Source organism: Mus caroli, chromosome 18 (genome assembly GCF_900094665.2).
Source record: "Mus caroli chromosome 18, CAROLI_EIJ_v1.1, whole genome shotgun sequence".
Taxonomy (NCBI): domain Eukaryota; kingdom Metazoa; phylum Chordata; class Mammalia; order Rodentia; family Muridae; genus Mus; species Mus caroli.
The window spans coordinates 17,853,742-17,876,383 of record NC_034587.1 but is presented as its reverse complement, the minus strand read 5'-3'; the positions used below and the strand labels follow the sequence as shown (position 1 = coordinate 17,876,383).

Here is a 22,642-nt window from a genome sequence, read left to right as displayed (position 1 = left end):
AGGGAGGGAGGGAGGAAGGAAGGAAGGAAGGAAGGAAGGAAGGAAGGAAGGAAGGAAGGAAGGAAGGAAGGAAGGAAGGAAGGAAGGAAGGACGTTATACCAGCCAGGCAAGCCAAACCAGTGAGCTCCAAGTTTAGTGAGAGATCCTATCATTAAAAAGAAAAGGGCAACTGAGGAAAACACCTGGCTTTGGCCTCTGACAGAATAGGCAGTATGCCTGTGACTAAGCACACGTGTGCTCTAGTAAAGCTGCCTTTGCAGATAATGAACCTCCATGTGATTCTCATGTCAGTATTTTTGACCATTTAAAAGCATTCAAACCATTCTCAGTTTTGGAGCCACACAAAACTAGGAAGTGGGCTCACTTTTCTCATTGGGTCATGGTTTGCCATCCTTTCTTCTAGGCACTAAGGTTGTATCAGTGAATAAAATAGACATAAACTAACCAGACATGGCAACACACTCCCGCAATCCTAGCATTTCAGAGGCTGAAGCAGGAGGATTGCTTCAAGTTTGGGGCCAGTCTGAGAGAGCAGAGTGCCAGGCTAACCACGACTATATAGTTCTGCCCTGTCTTACAATATGAAACAAAAGGAAACCAGAAAAGCAAATGACCTTATTCTAGTAGGAAGACTCCCAGTAGTCTTCTGCCTTCCATTTAGAAGTTTCATGACTAATTCTACCATGTCAGGTTTGAATTTCATGTTTCCATGATAAGACTTAAGAACTTATCAGCAATCCTAGACAACTATAATATGGTCGCAATTATAATATGATCAATCAAAAAAAAAAAAACATGAGTAAATGCGATACTCAACTTTTTAAGCACTTGAGATCCAGAAACTTCAAAGAGTGGATGCTTTCTCCTTCCCTCCTGCTCTCTGTCTGTCTCTCTGTCTCTGTGTGTATGTCTGTCTGTCTGTCTCTTCTGTCCACATGTTGTTTATTAGTATAGTAATTACCACTAATTGAACATTCTCCAGGAGACTCATTTATTACTTCTATTATTCACATTTAGAGAACTCCTTCAATCTCTGAGAGACTGAAAAACTGAAGCATGATTTATGAATGACTTGAACAATATTTACTTTGAATACTCCAGTCATGGTGAATATGTATTATAGACATGGCTAAAGTAAAATGCTAATATATACCTTCCACACATTGGCTTCACCACATCACAACAGTGACTGAAGTCAAGAGAAAAAACAAAAAGATACACTAGAAAGCCGGAATTCCAGCCTACTGGTCTACCACATTTTAACTATTGGTTCTGAGAGTATGGAGATTAGAGAATGCTGAGAAAGTTAAAGCAAACACATTTTAAACACATGTGAGAACTTTTAGTCTAACTATGAAAAATGATTACAAAATTACAACAAAATTACACAGCTCAAGTTTGAACCAAAAATCACTTTCTCAGGACTGTTGTGGTCTAGAGCATTAGGGTGTCAGCTTTGTGGACAAGAGGAGCAATAAGTCACAACTGTCAAGATGCTCACACACTTGAATAATGTAAAACAAGATGCCCTTTTTGGAAATACCTTTGTTAATATTTTGTTTCAAGAAAATGATTTTATTAACTGTTTTTTGGCACAACTGTTTATGCTGTCTGTCATCCTAGGATTTCAGGAAACACATTTATTTCCTACACTCTTCACAATGACTTCCAAGATACTTCTTGAGACTTAAACTAGTGACAATATCTTAATAAAAAAGAAAATATTCATATTTTGATATAAAATAAATAGGGGGAGGAAATGTTGGTTTTACTATATAGGGTATATAGAATACAGAGGTTTTTGCTGTAAATATCAGAGGGCTTTATCTTTTCAGCAATAATATGAATGGAAATGAGTTAGAATAGTTTGTAGTATTGGGAGGAAAGTGATAGACATGGTAGAAAGATAATGGTAGGTGGGAGAGGGAGAGAAATCAGGGGAAAAGGTGAAAAGAATAAGAGATAGCAAGAAAAATACAGCAAAATGCAGGGAAGCAGAGAATTTATTAAGTGACAAACTATATAAACAAAGAAAAAATGAGAACCAATAATACAGGAAGGTGGGTGAGGAAACTCTAGAGATAGGGATTGGTGTTAGGCAGGTAAATACAACTCAAGAAGCACTTGTGACCCCATATGCTCACGTTCTACACCTTAAAGTTAGCAACAGAATCCATTGCACAGCAAAGAGTTGTTACTCCTTAAGACAACAGCAAAAAGATAATGTTTACAAAGAAGTCTACCGTGCTATCTTAAACCCTATGATTTGATTCAATTCAATAATTATAGTTGTCTACTAGGTGTTACATCATTAGAAGACTAAGTGACTAAGATTCCATTAAAGTAAAAGCAAACCTTTATTCTTGTGTTTCATAAGAAGTCATTTTAGAAGTGTCAGAGATCAAAGGTGACAGACTACTTTGTCAAGTACAGAAGATGAAAATATATCTGTATTCTATGCAAAACTGTCTCAATTCCCAGCATCCTTTGAGCTAAAAAGCAAGGTGACATTCACTACTTTGGGTGGCTTCCCTAAATCTACATGCCTGAGTAGATCATACCCACAAAGGAATTCTGGGTGAGACACTGAAGTCTGTCACTAACAAAAAAGCTGTGCTGTGGAAGAGCTCCACATTTGCAGTGGACACATGCAGGGGCCCAACTCCAGGCTGAGCTCTGAGATACAGAGCTGGACAAGAAGGACACATTCCTGAATTTTTGCAGCTTACAGTGAAAAGAAATAAGAGAGGAGGTGGAGAAGGGAAGGGAAGGAAGGGTCAAAGGTTAGTCAAACGAGTGTTAGATTAGCACATAGCAAAACCTTTTTATGAGAACATCATGGAACAGAGGGTCATGACCTTGCTATCCAAAGATGCCTCTCTCTATAGAGAAGATCAAAGATGAGCCTTGAATAATGAGCTATCCAAGGTAACAAGGTAAGAGATCTGGGGAAAGCCAGGGTAAGTAACTGGGTGAGGCCAAGGCAAGGCAACATGTGCAAAGTCCCCATGCAGAAAAGTTAGGCACCTTCCAGGAACCAAAGAAGAATTTGTGTCTAGAGGCTGTCGTAGAGATTGTCTCATTACAGAAAAAGATGTGGCCCCAGCACAGGAGCTCCCACCACAGAGGCACATTCTACAGTGGAAAATCAGCATATTTTTTAGTTGCACTGTGAAAAAAGGCAAATAATTATGCAAATGCTGTTGCCTCTGAATTCATAGATCTAAGTGACTGTCACTGGTTTTCTTTAGCAGAGCCCTGCATCCATAAAATGGGCTTGTACTGTAGTTTGATTTCCCAGAGTTCTTGTTTGGACCAACTGAGTTAAAAAAAATACAGCACAACAACGAATGAAGAAAGGAGAGATGGAGAGAGAGAGGGAGGGAGGGAAAAGGAAAAGTATACATAAAACAGTACTAAAATGTATTTATAATTAATTTTTAAAGCCACAGGAACCTGCATTTTCCTGAATATACATTTGCTTATCAAGAAGACTCTGGGAGATATTTATAATTTCATCTTCAGCATAAAATTTTAAGATCAGCAGAAGGAAGTAAAAAGATCCTAAAGGTTAAACCAAGGGCATCAGCCAGCAGGAGAACTAGAATTCCCAGTGGCTTTGAGCAGCTGCATGTAATCCATCAGAGGGGAATAGCAGTCTCCAAGACACTAGAGTTTTGGTTTCACAGGGAGGAGTGGTCTTCTCTTAGTGTCTACATGTCAGCTCCAAAATCCCCCCACATTCACAGTCCGACTTCTCTCCTCGAAGAGTGCCTGTGAGCAGGGCTGGTAAATTGCACCTGTGCAAGGACTGAACTTCTCAGAGCTCGGCTGGGCCACCGTATGGAGCCTGGCTCACTGGAGGCTGCAGAGAAGTGAACTGAAGAATTACAGTCGGTTTCACTTCCCTGCCTTATGTCTCTTCAGGTGCCTCTGAAGACAGGCAAGGCCAGTGAAACGGAGAGAGGGAGGAAGAGAGAAAGCATCAGTATCCAAAAAGGAGTCCTTGAAAACATAGAAACATTGTAGAAAAATGTGAACTGGAGGATGTTTGCATGTGTCTATCTCTGCCCACAACTTGTGTTCTTTGGTGGCTTCTGGTTTTCTGTACAGTGACTTCTGTGAGCTTTTAAGAAAAGCAAATGAACGATTGTTTTGTTATGTGTTGGAAATGAGGTGGTGGTCCATTCTTAGTCTAACATGTTGTTGGGGAATTATTGGGTTAATTTGTTGCCCAAAAGAAAATTGTCTTATTTATAAAAATCCCGCTTAGAACAAATCAACAGAATGTAGTTTAGCCCTGATGTTCAGCATCCCTTAAAACAAAGTACCACACAATTATACTGTATAAAATGAAAGGATTCCAAGATGGGGGATAAAATAAGGAAGTCTGGAGGGCAAACTTTAGAAAGAGCACTTTCATACTGCACACACATAGTTGACCATCAGCCTGTTCAATTTCCTATGCTTTTACAGGAGTTTGCTTGGGTTGGGAAGCATCCTAGTCAGCATGGGAGTATTGCAGAGGCAGAAGTGTGTGCCTAGTAGCACAGACCAATTTGGTGGATTGGTTACTATAGCAACTGCACCATCACTGTCAGTGGCAGTTTCTGTAATCTCCCTCTCTTAAGGCATTCACAAACATCCAAAATGACAAAAGGATGAAACAGAGGGACACCACAGAAGAGACACACGAAAGGTCAAGTTTATAATGTAAATATCCTGAACAGCTTTGTTGCATACTTCATGCAACCTTAAAAGTCAGACAGATGTGCGTTCAAATCCCACCTCAGTCTTTTATAGGCTGTTTCTACCTTGGGTAATTTACTTAACCTATTTTCAGATTCCCCACCTACGTAACACACATGATACTACTACCCACCTTGTTTCGATTCTGAGTGTTTGCCTGCTGAATGAACAATATGGGCATCTTGCGCTATGAAGTCTGGCCAGGAAGTCTTACAGAAATAGTTCTATAGCACATTTTATATATTTATCGATGTTTCTTTTAGGGAGAACACATAACCTATCTAGGGCAGAACCCATAGCCTGGGTCCTGTCACTGTGCTGGTAGCAGGGTGCCTCTGCAAAAAGAACACTGCCTGTTTTACCTGCTGCCTCCTGATTTACATTATGCTCATTTTATCTATCTCTGAGTTTCCGGCAGTGCTCTGGTTCATCCTCAAGTCACTTCTGTCCTCTTGGTCCATGTTAGCAATCAGAAAAGCTAGACAAATCATGGTAGCTTTGTACATAACAGGTTTATTAAGGTGTAACAAACACACAGCACATGTTACCCATCCGAAGTATGTGGTTTAGTGGGTGTGGCTAAGTTAGAAGAATTGTGATGATGTCACCACACCTGGACATTTTGACACTCCTCTCAGAATCCCACATCTACTGGATCCTCACCCCTTACCAACTTCCTCTCCCAGACTCACAGCAATCTGAGTGCTCAAATACTGTGTGAACATCTCTCACAAAACCTACCTGGGAATACTTAGTTAGTGAGTAACTACCAATCTAACATTTGTTTTCACAGATTTGCCAGTTCTGATATGTCACATAAGAAAAGTAGGAAATTACAGAATCTTCTTTGATTGGCTTCTTTAATGTATACATGTATACATATTATTACATACAAAGTTGCAGTACTTTGTATGTTTCCATGTATACTTGTGATACTAAAGGTTTCCTTTTATATGATCTCTTTATTGCTGAGCAGTAATCTGTTGCATGAATATGCCAGGTTTTATCTTTATGCTAGTTGATGTACAGTTGAACTCTTTTCTGTTTTTTGCTATTATGAATTACACTGCTGTAGGCTCCCATGTACAGTTCTTTATGGATCCACGTTGTTGGGGTCTTGGTTTTACTTTTAATGTTTATCTAACGTTGTATGTGTGTGTATATGTGTGTGTGTGTGTGTGTGTGTGTGTGTGTGTGTGTATGTGTGTTCCTGAGGAGCCTGTGTTTGTCAGAAGATGCATTGAGTCCCTTGGAAATGGATTTAGCAAACTACTTTGAGCTGCATGTGGAGGAAGCTGAGTCTTCTGAAAGAGCAGCAAGTGCTCTTAACCATTACGCCATCTCTCCAGGCCCTGGGCCTATGTTTTTATTCTCCATGAGTAGATTGTTGCTGTCTCATAGAGAAACTAAGCTAGCCTAAACTAAGGGGAGCCCTTGGAGGAACTGTGCAACATTTTACGTGTGGAGAGCAGTGTGCAGTGTGTGAGGTCCCAGCTTCCCCACAACGTCAGCCATACTTCCATCTTTTGTTATGGCTCCCCTTAAGAGTGTGAAATGCTGTGTCACTGTGGTTTTCATTTCCCGACTGGCTAACATACTAAACACCTTGCCATGTGCTTATTGGTCGCATATTTGTTCTGAGAAATGTCTAGCCAACTACTATGGACATTTTTGGGGGTGGGGAGGGAGCTTATTATTGGTCTCTTTAAGATGTAACTACGCATGTCCTTTCAGCTTTTTAGGAAGGCCTCTTGTAGCTCGTGAGTCACAGCCCAGACAGCTTTCTGCAGGAACTAGATATTTTTGCTGACAAAAGTTGAAAAGAGAATTCATGTAGAAACACTGTGGAAGTTGTTCTGCGTTTGGTGCAGATAACTACTATTAAAAACATTGGTGTTTGGTATGACCAAAAAAATGCCCATTATTGATGGCAGTATTGTTTGTTTTTTATCTTTGTGTGACTATTTTGGCTTTGTTGATTTAGCCATTGTATTCCTCAAATAGTAGTCTAGACTTAGCTAAGTAAGTCTTTAATTGAAAAGATAAATTATTTATCACAGAAATCATTTACTTAAATGCCCATAAAGGCACACAAGTAGTTATATCAACACTGTTGAATAATTGCATGTAATAATTATTCTAGAAGAATGAAGTAGAATTCCTCTTTGACTGCTGAGACAGTAGTGCCTCAAAAGAGTCCTCCAGGATGAGAGGAAATAATGTCAAAAGGAAACAAAACAAAGCCTGGGACTCTCTGAGTGTGACGTGGTGGCTTTCCTGTGTCAGCAGGGAGGAGTAGAGCAGTGGCCATTAGTGCTGTTTGAGCCACTGCCGCTGAAGGCTTCACCATGGTCTGCCAAGGCAGATTCTGAGCTGCAAAAGCTAAATTCTCCATCAGAAGAGCTTGGCAGCTTCCTTTTTCCTACAGTCTACAATTTCCTTTAGGACAAAGGAACCCCTAGGTTTGAAAAGAAAGGACTTTTTCTACTCTTGCTACCTTGGGTACCACTATTCCACTGTGGTTAGGGTCTGTGACCATGTGGGGACACTGCACAGCAAATGATTTTTGAGGTTTAATGCTAATATTTTTGGACAGAGCAATTTCTAAATTATTATGAACAAATAATTTTGTTTTCTGTGAAAATGTACATGCTTCTATTAGAAGAATGGGATGTTAATCAGTTTGTGGAGGGCTTGCCAATCATACATGGGTTTAGCCCCCAGCATTATATAAATCAGGCATGGTCCCACATATCTATAATCCCAGAACTTGGGAAGGAGAGGTAGAAAGAGCAGAAGTTCAAGGTCATTCCCTACTATTTACAAGGATAAGACATTCAAGGTCACCTTGGGATGTATGAGACCCCTGTCTCAAAACAAACAAGCAAACAAACAAACCACCACCAACAGTGATACTGTAGGCTTCTGTCATAGTTCTGAGTTTGCGATGTGGGGGCTTATGATTTAACAAAAAATTCTTTATCTAGACATTCAAGGGAATGGGGTATTAATTAAAAGTAAATGATAACATAGTTTCTACAGTTAACTACCTACATATGCTGAGAAGCAAATGGCCTGTATAATCAGTCAGGGTTTGCTATTGTTATGGGTTTGTGGTTGTTTTGACGGGCTGAATTAGTTGTTTGTTACGAATGTAATGAGCATCATCTACCCTGGACAGAGGTCATGGAGAAGTTGCCCGATAAATCCCTGAGAGTCATGAAAAACCTTAACTGCCACTCTGCCTTCTCAAATTGAAACAAGAGGGAGAGAACAGATACTACAAAGCTAAAATATTTAGGTGCCACCTTTAATCCATTCAAAGAAATTCCAGAACTAGAGAGCAGCAAGTATAGGTGGTAATGGGTAAGATAATAAAACTAAATCCTCAGAAGGGGACATCCTCTGTGCAAAAAGAGAGCCCTGCTCATAGGCTCACAGAGACTGGAGCGGCAGTCACCAAGCCTGCATGAATCTGCTATAGGTCCTCTGCATATATGTGATAGCTGCTTGCTTGGTGCTTTTGTAGGATTCCTAACAGTGGGAGTAGGGGTGTATCTGACTCTTACACATGCTTTTTGGACCTTTTTCCTTCTACTGACTTGCCTCACCCAGCCTTGATATGAAGGTTTGGACCTAGTCTTACTGTAACTTGTTCTGCTGTGTTTCGTTAATGTCTGAGGGAGTCCTGCTCTTTACTGAAGGGAATCAGGGGAGCAGTGACTCAGGGGAAGAGGCTAGTGCAGGAAAGTGGCTCTGGAAGGAATGGAGGGAGGGTAACTGTAGCCAAGGTGTATTATATGACAGAATTTTTAAAAGAGTCCTGAAGCCTTCCATGCGTGCAGCCAAACTATAGTCCAAGCTCCAGAGCACAACAGTCCTATAAAGAATCTACTAGAAAGAATGTTTCTAGAGAGTGCTTTGACTTTTTGTTTTCAAGGAAATTTCAGCCACAGAATATGAGAATCGTTTAAAATTTCTGAAGGCTCAAAGAAATGCAGATATATAGTTTTACAGATCCTAGACTCCACCATAAGAGCTTTATCTGTTCCCCAGCTTTCCTTCCTCTGCAACAACACTATCAGGAAGACTCACCATATGCATATAGTTTCAGAACACCAAAGAACTTAGGACCATGACTTTGCATATTCTAGGCACTCCATACACAGTTAGGTGACACAACACTGGGCCATAAGATGGAGTGATTATATGTGAACTCAAGAGCTTTCTCAAGACAGCCATACAAGCCTCCTCAGGATGACCCTTCTCTGATGTCTGTTCCCAAAACTGAACATGAAACTCACTCACTAGTCCTTGTCAGCCCTTTGTGTGTATGTGACAGTTCTGCCAGGGATGCTTGGACCCATTTGGTCTGTGATAACGTGTCATCACTGATTGGGTGACTGGAAGCTGCATGTTTAAACACCAGGGCTATTTGTAGGTGTGCCTTTCTGCCTAAATGGAAGGTCTCCCCATTCCAGTATATGGTCTTCCCTCCATGTCTTATGCATTCTCCTGTTTCCTTCTCTTCTTACCAGAAACTAGTGCTGTTAGGTCAGAGTTCCCCTGTAGAAGTTATTTAACCTGACTAGTTCCTTAAAGTTACATAGACAAGTGAGTCCCATTAAGGTTTAGGACTTAGGTGTCTGTCTGAATTTGGAGGAGACACAATTCAATTCATTGCAAACACCAAAACTAGGACACAGAATTAGACAACAGAAAACATAACCTAGGTTAACAAAAATTCCCACAAAGTCACCTAGACTTTGAATCACACTGAAAAGCCACAGGGCTGAAAGAATTTGTTTCTCTTTTCTGTCTCTGTAGAAGACAGAAGAAAGTCACAATAGTAACTTATTGAAAAGAAAGTAAGAGTAAAATCTGTTGGAATTTGTATTTTAAATGTTTGACTTATTCACATGAGCAAAGGGGGAATATTTCCGAGGGAACATTTTGAAATTATTAGTCCTTAGGGAATTTACTGCCTTGTGATGAAATTTGGGTACCTGCTGCCCTCAGGCATTTGGGGAATAACTCAAGCCTCACAGAGGAGTGTCCACAGTTCAGTTTTAGGGTATGTAGTAAACTTTGTCAGAATAATTTGTTTCAACGAGTCAGAGATCTGCTGGTTGGAAAGGTTATTGCAGTAGATTGACTAAGAGGCCCTTGTGAATGCCCCTTCAGAAGGCCCCATGGGAAGGTCTCCTTCCTAGAACTCATTGTCTTCCAGCTAGGGTTCTCTTTGGCACCACTGCCCCACCCCTCTTGGGTTGCTGAAGCAGCAAAGAACCTAAAGAACTGGCTCCCTATAGGGAGAGAAGGGAAAAGAAGAGGAAGATAAGAGATTCCTATTTCACTCACAGCAGCAGGGTGTCCCTAAGCTAGATCCCACAGGCCACAGCTCATTGTCTCTGCAGCACACCCACCTGCGCTCCCCTCACTCCCAGGTGACAGATCTTCCTCAAATAAGAACAACGTCTTCCTTTACTTTAGCCCTAGGATGCATTCCCAGAATCACCTCCCCATCCTACAAACCTCTGCCTTGCCGTGAATGTTCCAGGGAGTCAACATAGCCAGTTACTAACTAACTTTTCTTGCTGTCTCCCTGCATGGCCACTCCTGCAGTGACTCTCCAACTGGAAAGAGCCTGCTTGGCAGGAGGCTGGCTCCAGTGCCTCTGAGCCAGCTTCAGAGTTTCCCCAGGAGGAATCTCTCTCCGAAGTTACAGTAATGGAGGAAACCGGGCTCCAGATCACACAGTGGGACAGGACCTCTGTTCCTTTAAGGTCTTTTGAACAGTGGACTTTCTTTCTTTAACATATCATTTTGTTAAAACATTTGTTTTGACCCTGCGAGACATCATGTTAGTGGGGTATGCTAAAAAATCTAACTTGACTTCTCTTTATTATTCCATGATCTTGTGTCTTTCTGTCTTTCTGTAGCTTTTGCATGCACCAGATGTCAAGCATTCCTTAGCTCAGAAAGACATTCGTGTTTCTTCTGAAATCCAGCCAGACAGGAGACAGAGAGCAAGAGAGAAGTCTCAGCAGTGAGACTTGTTCTTGGGAAGGACACGTAGTATAATAATTAAATTCAGGCATTACTTGGGAGTGCATTACTCTACAGACTACACAGAGCCTAAAGGGCTTTTCCATGAACATCCTTTTCTCTTTTATAGAATCTCCTTTACTCTTGGATACAAGGAGAAGACCTATCTCCTCTTGCACAAACATTGACTATTGGTCCCATGTTGTGTGCCAGTGAGTTGTGAGACCCTGCTTGTAAATGGGAGGGTTGGGCTGAGAGGTTATATTTGCCATGCAGCTTCCTTCCAGGGATGTGGGGAGGATTAATGAGATTTTATTTCTGTTACAACTGATGCTCTTCAAAAGAGAGGCACTGAGCACTAGGTACTGGAATTAAGGATATATAGTTAATCAAGCAAAGGAGATATTCAACTATTTCTGGTTTACAAAAGGCTAAGAGTGTGGTTCGGCTGGCAAAAGCTTGCCTTACAAATGTAAGGACCTGACTTTGGTCGCAGAAGCCATGTAAGAATGCTCTGCTTGGTGGTGCACTTTTATTCGTAGCACCAGGGAGGTAGAAACCGGAGGATCCTGAGGCTTACTGGTCAAGAAATTAGCTTAATTGGTGAACTCCAAGCCAATGACAAGCCCTGTCTCTAGTTTCTCTTCCAGTAAGGAGCACACACAAGCACACACGTACACACACACACTCACACTCACACTTAAAAATAAATCAATCCATAAATAATAAAGTGTAAAAATGAATCAAGGGAAAGGGAGGAGGGTGGTAGAAGTGCAAGGAGGTTGCTGGAAGTTGGAGCAAGAATGGGGTATCCAGATGGATCTGTCCTGACCTTGAGGATTATGATCTAAGTCAGGAGCAGGGGCTACACTTTGCAGACTCAGATGAAGATATTAACCCCTTCCTGTCCTACCTGCCTCAGGTGTCATCAGATGGTAAGCAGATTTTGGTGACAAAAAGAAAGTGGTAAAGGCAGAAACAATACACACTGTGCATGCTGAAGGACAGACAAAGTGTCCTTCTGGGATGAGGATGTGTTGGGCACAGTGCTGACGATGCCTGTGAGCTAAGCGGGCTGAAGTAAAGAGTCAAGGCACGTGCGCATGCACACACACACACACACACTCACGCGAACACACAAGAGTGGTCAACCACACTTGCAACATACAAAACTATTGTCGAGCCAGGTACACCTGTAATCCCAGCTCTCAGGGAAGGGGACTTGAGGGGGAGGCTGAGGACAGATCAGAATTTGAGGCTAGCATGACCTCCTATCTTAAAAAGCAAAACAAGAGCAAAAGTTGTGGCTCAGTGTGTAGAGAGCTTGTCACGCAGGCACATAGCTCTGGGTTCAGCCCCCAGTACTGCAGAAAACTGGGCATGATTGTGCAAGCCCATAATCCCAGCAGTAGGGTCACGGAGGCCAGGGGATCAGAAGGCAAAAGTAATCCTCAGCTCTGAGCAACTATGAGTCCAGCCTGTGCTACATGAGCTCCTGACTTAAACAACAACAGCAACTAAACAAAAGCAAGCAACAAAGCACTAAATAGCACTATTTAGTGCACCTAGAGAGTGGAACTCTAGTTAGTGGTGTGCTCGCGTGACTGTACGTGTTGAAAGTGCAGAGTTGGAATTTGAGCCAGGTTTCAGAGCTCCAGGTTTTAAGTTGCTGGCTTCTAATTGTTATTCTGCTGTTGATAAGAGGTAAGATAATTCCCGGTGGTATGTGAGAAACTTTAAAAAATAATAGATTGTGTATTGCTGAGGTTTAACAAGCATTAAAAATAAAACACTGCTATAAAGCCCATGATCTTATAAACACAACTGCTCAAAACTATGCTCCATAGTACTGGCTGATGAATAAGCAACAAGAAAATGATATTGGGTCCTACCCTAAATCATCACACCAGAGACGAGGCACCACTACCTACCTTAGACAGTCTGTAAAGTTTCTAACCTGCAGAAAAGGTGCCCCCTTTCTTCCTCCCCCCATATATATATTTATATATATATACACATATATGTGTGTGTATTAGTATTATACATATATATAATAGTATTTACTTAAAGTTGTTCATATGTATATGATGTAAATATATCTTATATCTAGTACATGAATCCTAAATGATGCTGATAACTAAAGCCTTGCATTGTCGTGGGTGGCTCCAATTCTGTGAGACAAAACTGAACCAATACACATGCCTGTCATCCCAGCACCCAGGAGCTGGAAGGAGGAGGAGCATAGTTTCAAGGCTATTTCTGTCTAAGTGATGAGTTTGAGACTACCCTGAGCTATGGTTTTGAATATTAAAAACAAAACAAAACAAAACAAAAAAACAAAAGAAGGAAAAGAAAGAGAACCACCACCACCACCAAAATCCCACCAACTCCCAAATATAAAGAGTAGGGCAAATGCTCAAACAACTACAACAACAACAAAAGCAAAACTAACTAACAAACAATAACAACAACGAAACAACAAAAGCCAGAGGGCATGGTCATGAAAACAGCAATTGTTTGATCCTTCTCCAGTGGGAAGAAAGTCAGGAACAGTTTAGAGCAGTACATAATAAAGATTGGGTTGGATTTGGGAACCGTCAATATGACTGTGTGCTTTCTGTGAGATGGCAAACTTAAAAACAAGAAAGGTCTTCATTCTTCTTGAGTTTCATGCGTTTAGCAAATTGTATCTTATATCTTGGGTATCCTAAGGTTTGGGCTAATATCCACTTATCGGTGAATACATATTGTGTGAGTTCNTTTGTGATTGTGTTACCTCTGCATATGTATCGAAAGATGGCCTAGTCGGCCATCAATGGAAAGAGAGGCCCATTGGACATGCAAACTTTATATGCCCCAATACAGGGGAATGCCAGGGCCAAAAGAATGGGAATGGGTGGGTAGGGAAGTGGGGGTGGGTATGGGGGACTTTTGGGATAGCATTGGAAATGTAATTGAGGAAAATACGTAATAAAAAAAAAACAAGAAAGGCTTATTGGCGGTCCCAGCGGGCTTCGCTCATCCATAGCCCTGTTGTTTTCTTTGGCAAGGCTGCCCATCATGATTCAAAACACATGTCCAAAGCAAATGCCTGCCTAGGGAAACAATGAGAAACCAATGTCCTGTGGTCCCAGTCAAAACACACCCACAAAGACCTAAAGCCCTACCTATTGAAGATTCCTAAGCGTTCCATAACTCTTAGCTAAGGCTTTTATGCGATATTTCACACACAAACTTCTTTCTTCAACAAACCACTCTGATTTCCTTCCTATCATTTGCTCTTTGAACCCTTCTCCATCACTCACTGGATCCTACAACAGGTGAGAAGCCAATGATAGAAGTAATCTAATGTGTTTCTGACTGTCACTGTACAAGGGACTTCAAAATGCGCCATTCATTCTTGCATGTATCACAGCGGAGCTTCAGTCACATAGAAACATTTATTGAACAGCTTCTTGTACTGCATCTGTTTTTGCTTGAGTACAGTTGGCAATTTTCTCAGCCTGCATTGTCACGATAGGGAGATTGACCAACTCTCATACTTCCATCTTAGGAAGCCTATATCATACATAGGACTGATGCTTCTCCAGCCATGGTATAGCTAGACTCATGGCAAGAGAAAAGGGTGACTCTAAAGCAAAGTGTGGGAAGCTAAGACAACACAGTCACCTCAGAGTCACAGCAGAGCACTGGGAGAAACCCCCAGGGGCATGCCTGCATGAGATGGAGAAAACCAAACCACCCAGAGAAGCTGGAAGAGGTGCCCACACCCCTTCCTCTAGTCTTTGGTCTGTTAAATGGGGATAATGACGCTGTGTTTACCTACCTTGGAGAGACATTATCAGCTCTATTTAAAGGCTCTTCCCATGAAAGCTGCTGTGTAATTACCAAGAACAGCTATGATAAAGAAACCTAAATACAACAGCGAATCAGCTGGAACCGATTCTCAAGGGAGTTTACTTCTCTGGAAATTTTTAAGAAAAGGGTAGCTAGCAGCTCTTCTCTGAGAGTGCTGGGCCCCACTCAGCTTTAGGTTTCTGGAAAGCTAGCTGACTTTGAAACCTTCTCCTGCCCAAGGACTCAGGACCCTCCTCTGCCTGCCTTTTCCTCATAATCTAGGAGATTTCCAGCTTTTGTGTGTCTGATTTTTTTTTCACATTTTGAATCGTGTTGCTTGCATCAAAAATGTATTTCAAGTATTTCAAGTAAGGCGTTCACCTACAGAACAGCAAATGATAGAAGATAGATGTTGTAATCTGGGAAAATCTGTACCTTATAGATGGCAGGTAATAAAAGCATCTGTGACAGCTTTGAGGAGGATTGAGGACTGGGGAAACGGCTGTTGGGAAAACATTTGCAATTCAAGTGAGGACCTGGGTTCTAATCCTAAACACCCAAGTAAAGCCAGACACAGCAGCACTATTGGTAATTCTCTCGCACTCCTGAAGTGAGATGGGAGGCAGAGATGAGGCGGAAGTCTGCTGGGCAGCTAACTGAGTGCATCTAGTAGCAAACAACAGAAACCCAGTTTTAAATAATGCAAAAGAAGACCAATGTACAGACTGGCCCTGTAAGCTTACATACATGTCCTGACAGGCTCATACCTGCACACACAAAAAACACAAACGTGTATATACATATCACACACACATTTTTTTTAAAGAAGAGGGTTGAAGTTATTGATCATCAGTGTCAAGCTGTGCTAAGATTCAGTGAAAAACTGGACACATAGGATCAGGTGTGCAGAAAACAGGGGTGCTGCTCTAATCTACCTGTCAGAATCTACTCCAGTAGAACCAGGGCGAAAGCAAGAGGTTCAGGCCTTGTGAGATGACTCAGGAGGTAACAGCACCTGTCAAGATTGATGATCTGAGTTCAATCCAGTGGTGGGAGGAAAGAACAGATTCCTGCAAATATATAACACCACACAGGCAACCCACTGTGTGTGTGTGTGTGTGTGTGTGTGTGTGTGTGTGTGTGTATTTCATATGACATAAATAAATGAGTTTGATGTTTTAAAAATGAAAAGAAACTATAGCAAGCAAGTAGAAGAACCATGGGCAACTGAAAACTGGTGACTTGGATATCCCAGGGTTCATGGGCTACCATTACAGAGAAGGCTGTAGGCTAAGAAGATTGACACATTGAATATATGAATACTATCTAGGACAACATCACTGTCAGAAGTCCACTGGTTTTATATTTTTGTTAATCTTGCTTATAGAGTTAATCATTCTGGCTATTTCTAAATAGTGTAATATATAGTATATGAAAGGCTTCTAAGCAATAAAAATTCCAGAATTCCAGAGGTCATTTTCCTATGAGTGCTTTGTAAGGTTAAAAATGATGAATAATAATAATTGCTGTCACTGACTAATTGATCACTATGGGAACAACATGAATATTCTTTTTGTGTATAATCTAGATGTCAGCTAAGGGGCTTTCCAGGTCTGGTAAGATTCCTACAAACCCCACTCAGTTCCATGACTTGTGGAAACACACTGAGTAGATTAAAGGTTTGTGTCCCCATGCCTTCAAAATATCTACGTAAAAATTATCTCCCATCATGACCGTTTTTTGTTTGGTTGTTTGGTTGTTTAGTTGGTTGGTTTTGGGGGTATTTGGGGGTTTTGTTGTTGTTTGGTTTTTTTTTTTTGGTATAGGGTCTGTGTATTAAGTCATAAGGGTATACATGTGTAATAGAATTAGTGGACTCTAAATAGGAAATAGGAAACAGGATAGAGATTGCTTTCTCCTCCTACCACTAATTACTCTCACCTGAGGAATAAACAAAAGGTTGACCATGAGGAAGAGTTAACTCTACTGACACACCAACTTCTCAGCCTCCAAAGTGAGACATAAAGGTCTCATAAAGACATCAAATCCTGAAGTCATTTTGCTACACAGCCTGAACTGACTCAGACACCCATTCTCATACCTGGGACTTTTAGGATCTTGTGTTTTCCTGCCCCTAAGGGGTCCTTATCATACATGGCTGCCATAGTTAAAGATATAAAATGGCTCTCAAAATCCTCAACCACTGATGGGCATGGTCAAGGCCACTGGCCTTTGAATTTGAAGTTTGTAGAAAAAAACTCACAAAATCCATCTTTTCCAATCTTTTCCAATCTTACTGGATAAGATTGGAGGCATCAATTTCTTATCTCCCCTCACAAGAAAAAGACATGTTTTTCTCAGGGTGTCACAATATAATCCAAAGGTATGCCAATTAGAAAGTTTGTGTTTTCCATAAGTAAGCCATATGCTTCTATAAAAGAGTGTATATAAAGAAGATGCTGCATCTTTTCGTAGTCAGTGTCTTGACTCTGTGCTGAAGCGTGCAAGCGAGCTGCTGGTGCTATGGTATGACAGCACAAAAGTGGAAGCACACATGTGCAGGACACACATGTCCTATGTCAGAACAAGGGCTGCAGTGAATACACCCAGTGCAGCATGGGCAAGCACTGCTCACATCACCCTGATTCTTTACCAATATTGAATTAAGTTTTGGTCATTGTGGGCCCAGAAACCTTTTTACTTTTGTCAATTATTTTTTTTTCTTTTTTATATTTTTTATTACATCTTTTCCTCAATTACATTTTCAATGCTATCCCAAAAGTCCCCCATACCCTCCCCCCCACTTCCCTACCCACAGCTGTACTCTAAAGTTCTGTGAAGGTGATTCAACTTCCCATAAGTGGGGGATGAATATAACACATCCAGTACTTTCAACAAGACATTGGATTTGAAAAGTAAGTCTATTTCATCATAATTGCTCAGCAGTTTGGAGAGCTTTCTGCTCTTTCAGAGGAGCAGGAGTCGGTTGCCAACACCCACATGGGACAGCTCACAACTGCCAATAACTACAGTTCCAATGAATCTGACACCCTCTTCTGCCTTCTGTCACATGAGAACATTCAGGCAAAATAATCATACACATAAAATACAAACAAATAATCTTTAAAAAGTAAAATATTCTTGTATCATGTTGAGAGCTAACCCAAGTCAGCAGCCTTAAGTCTGGATGTGCAGTTATTAAGATCTTTCCGATGGCTGATATCTTAGTTACTTTTCTATTGTTGTGAAGAGACACCATGGCCAAGGCAACTTAGAAAAAGAAAGAGTGTACTGGGGCCATGCTTACAGTTTCAGAGCATGAGTCCATGACCATCATGATGGGGAACATGACAGCAAGCAGGCAGGCATGGCACTGGAGCAGAACCTGAGAGTTTACATGTTGAGACTACAAGCACCAGATAGAGAGAGAACCAAATGGAAGGCCAGAAGAAGACATTGGATCCCCTAGAAATGGAGTTACAGATATTTTTGAACTGTACAATGTGGGTGCTGGCAAACACCTCCTGGTCCTCTGCAAGAGCAGTAAGCTCTCTCTCTCTCTCTCTCTCTCTCTCTCTCTCTCTCTCTCTCTCTCTCTCTAGATTTATGTATTTATTATGTACACAGTGTTCTGCCTGCATAACAGGGTGTCAGATACCATATTAGATAGTTGTGAGCCACCATGTGGTTGCTGGGATTTGAACTTGGGACCTCTGGAAGAGCAGTCAGTGCTCTCAACCTCTGAGCCATCTCTCTAGCTCCCAGTAAGGTCTCTTAACTGTTTACTCCTCTTACTGACATTACTGACATTTTAAAAAGGCCTCATCCATTTGGATCTCTGAGAATTAGACTGAGCATCTTTACTATGAAACTAAAATGTTTAAACCCCTCAGGTAATCCTGGAAACCTGGTAAACTTGGGAATTACTAAACTTCACTGTCTCAGTGTTATCTTCCAATTTCATGATTTAATCATTTGTAGATTTGCAGAATGACTTGTTTTACAAACATGAAAATTATATAGCATTTATGAAATAAGTTTTTTTTTTTTTACAAATGACTGTAAACCTGCTGAGTTATTCAATGGATTGAAATTCTTCTTGTAATCTCAGAAATGGGATCTTTTTTCATGTATCGTGGAACAGATCATTTTATCTGTCCTGTGTCCCAACTATGAAAGTTCTAAATCACTGAGATATAAATGAATGAGACTTTACCACACTTAGAGCACCAGTATGATGAAAAATTTGTTTACACCAAGAGGTTTTAGGTCATCTTTCAATCATTCATCCCCTCAACTAAAGTAGGTATGCAGGAGAGTGCACACACACATACACACACACACACAAATGTGACACATGGTAAATGTTGGATGGCTACTGAGCCGGAATGAAGGAGACCTTCAAATCCCATCACTTTTCTTGCCTTATATTTTGGATACAAGAATCTAGAAACTCAAATCAAAAGCATCCAAATACTGTTGATACAATCTGCTCCAGGTTTTTGTATACATTTCTCTCATTTCTTAGTTTTCTTTAAAAACACTGATAATTTTTTTGGTCCTGATGATGATACTAAAGAGAGTAATGAAAGGAATATTTTAAATAATAAATGTCATAAACTGAACATGTTAATGAAGATTATGCAATGGAAAGAGCTTTTAAAATGTGTACCAACTTGCTCTAATCAGGAGTTCAAACTCTTGCAATAAGACAACACTTCTAGATTTTTGCCTAATTCTGAGCTTGGAAGTTCTGCTGGAATTATTTAGAAGAATAAATCATTGAAACTTCCTTCAGCTCATTAGCACAGATTCCTCAAATTTTAGTTTTGCAGTTAACAAGATACGTATTCTGTACATTGTGTATATTCATTGTATGAAGGGTTAGGTTTCATACAATTTCTTTCAAGTATGTCATGTATATGGACAAAGCAGAGTTTTAAGTTTTGTTTACTATTAAAAGTTGTTGATATAGGGTAGGACAATGGAGTTACAAGCTTTAGCAATGGATTGAATAAGCAACCATATAAGTACAACAGTACAAAAGGGTTGAAACATATCCTCATCCTGCACGGAAGCTGCCCATGTCAGCAGCAAGTCCTACCCTCTGGTGGAAAACAAAACCAATGAAGGAAAGGGGGGTTCTCTTCCTCCTGTGTAATTTGCCACAATATTGCCCATGGAGCTTTGGATGCATTGGAGGTTTATCTCACTTAAGTAGAGTCTTTCAATGTTACTGGCTAGCTAGTCCTTCAGTTACTGTTGAGAAGTTTGGAGGCTTTGACCATTTACAAACTGTTCAGGACCCCTTGGGTTGAAAGAAAGTCCAGTTCTTGAGAACATTTGGACATTGTGAATAGATGCCACAAAGACTCTGGGCCTTCTTTTCATCCTCAGTGAGGAACATAAATACCACTGTAGAAAAACATTAGCAAGATTGGTCCAGGGAAACTGGCTTAACCAGGGAATAAGATGACTTTGACAGCATACATGAACCAAGCATGTATCTCTTTTGGTCATCTATTCAACATATTTTAAAACTACTTAAAAATAAATAAATATAAGCTAGCCTTATTACTTTGTTTTAGCAAACCCCACTTCTTAGCGCCCTTTCCTCTGTACCAGTTATGTGGAGACTGGTCCCCCCTGGACTGGCAGTATGTATACATTATGTATGCATGTACTACATTAGGACAGTCACAAAATTGTGACTTCCACTGACTAGGCTATTGTCACTAATTTACGTATACCAAACTGCTTTCATCATGACTTCTCTTACACAAATAGAATGCTTGATTATTTGAACCCCAAATAACAGTTCAAAGATTAAAAACCCGCATAATCAATTCTGTGACCATGCATTTACAAAATTGCATAGCACAGGAATTATATGTGTATTACTTCCAAATTAAAAAAAAAAAAAAGAAAAGCTTGATGCAGATATTCATTTGTCTCGTAAGTCCCTGATGTCTGAAATTCACACCATGTGGTAAACTTTGTTACCTCTTTTGTTTGTATGTGCCAGCTAGCGGTCCAGAAGATGTCAGTGTGCAGTTTCCCTTGAAGCAGTTGGGCCAGTGTGTTTTTTACTTTTGTTGACTTACATCCAAAGGATGGAAAAATGAGTGTTTCAAGCTGCTAATTGTGTGGGTCATTTATCTATTGGTACAGCTCCCTCTATTGATGGCTAGGAGTGTCTTTTTTCCAGAAGGTGTTTTTTCTACCAAGGCATGCTCAATGCACTCCACGCATCCAAAGCCACCAGAGTTTCATTAAAAGAATTCTCTTGTTCCCTTCCTTCACATGGAAATGCCATTAGCCAGATTCAGTTCACTCTGTGCATTAGGTTCCTAACAAACACACAAAGCTTTTCTGAAGGGCCTATTTCACCAGGCATCCTTGAGTCAGAAAGGACTGGATATGTCATCATGGATCCAGAGGCACACTGTGGGCTGTGGTTAGATTTAAGAGGAACCCTTTTGTATCTATTGACTTTTTCCCTTCAATCATGGTTGTTCCATTTCTCTCCCTGCCAACCACCTTGAGTCTTTCAGGTAAATGAAAAGTTCAATTATATGTAAAGTGAGTGTTAAATCAGCAGGCCCCTTGTGGGGGTCTGGGCTTTCTCTCCCCGCTTCAGTTGCAAGTGTGCTCAATCCATTACTGTTCCTAAGGATTGTACATCCATCAGGTCATGTGGGCCGGCCAGGGTGCATCTTATAGCTTTTACTGCATATGAGACGTTGCAGGCCTGTTCTCAGGAACTGCCAGGCAGACTGGGAATCACAGTCACGGTTAATAGCAGCGAATTGCCAGCTCTTGATGGGTGGGTAGTCACTCCTTTCAGTGGTTGCCCCCTGGGGGAGAAGGTAGAAAAACAGAGGGAGGGAATTAGAGTGGCTTTGCACAGTTGAGCAGGTTCATGCCGCTGGATCAGTGGCAAGCATTGGCAGGGCTCCACTCTGGGGAGGCTCACAACGACATCACAGTCTCATTTTTACCAATTGGTGCTGCTGTATTACCAGTGGAGCACAGGGGGAGCTCAGAGGGGAGGGCTAGCCAAAGTGGGGGTGGGGTGGTGGTGGAGGCAGACGTCTAAGCTTAATTAAACAAACAAAAATAAAAATGTATGCACACACACCCCCAGTTGGCCCCGTGCTAATTGTACCAAACTGGTATTTGAAGTTCCCTAGGTGATTAAAGGGTAGACTCCCAAACTCTCTGCATAACCTTAATTTTTTCAAGGTTCTTTGAGTGGAGAATGGCTTATAATAATGATTTTGACTAATACATTTTTTGACATGCAACTTGAATGCTTAGCCTGAGTACAACTTTAGAGCATTCCATGTGTACTCAGCTGTAAAGAGAGATGATTTAAAGGGCTAATATAAGGGAAAGGTCGTTCTAGAATGAACCTCTAACAAATTGCATAAAGGAAGCTTATTATTCCATGAGTATAGGGATATGAAGCTCTTCCGATCATTTTTCTCCTTGGTTCAAAAAGAATGGTTGAGCTATGAATGGGAGAAGAAGGAAGAAAAAAAGGAAACAGAAATGTGCAAGCAAGAAACGGTATTTGATGGTTATGATTTCTTTGCCATCTAAAGGACTCTACGATAATGCTGTTATTCCTCTCCTCTTTTGTTTTGGGTGAAGAATTCGCTCTAACAAGAAAATGCTGCTGTTGGTTGGAGGATTGCCTCCCGGACCAGACCGGCTTCCCAGCAATCTGGTTCAGTATTATGACGACGAAAAGAAGACATGGAAAATCCTCACAAGTGAGTGTACTTACTTATTTCCTTGCCTGTTTATTTCAGGTTGGAGTTGTCTTGATGAATTAAAAAACACAGTTAAATCAAATCAGACACTGTATCGATCTGCTACCCTTTGGAGGTTTGTTTATGTATCATGGGAGATTTAGAGTAAAAGACTAAATTAACATTGCTGAGGTGGCCAATTTGGTAGACCAACGGGCCTAAATTAAAATTGGCCTGGTTTGTGTTTCTC

At 40.9% G+C, this 22,642-nt stretch overlaps 1 protein-coding gene across 1 annotated transcript in view; it reads left to right on the top strand.

Annotated features, from left to right (window-relative positions):
- The window catches only part of Klhl14 (kelch like family member 14), a 103,240-nt gene that overhangs the window by 5,837 nt on the left and 74,761 nt on the right, over positions 1 to 22,642 (top strand). Inside the window, exon 2 of the mRNA XM_029471720.1 lies at positions 22,292 to 22,413. Within this exon, the coding sequence (XP_029327580.1) occupies positions 22,292 to 22,413 (122 nt within the window). The remainder of the gene's footprint in view (positions 1 to 22,291; positions 22,414 to 22,642) is intronic.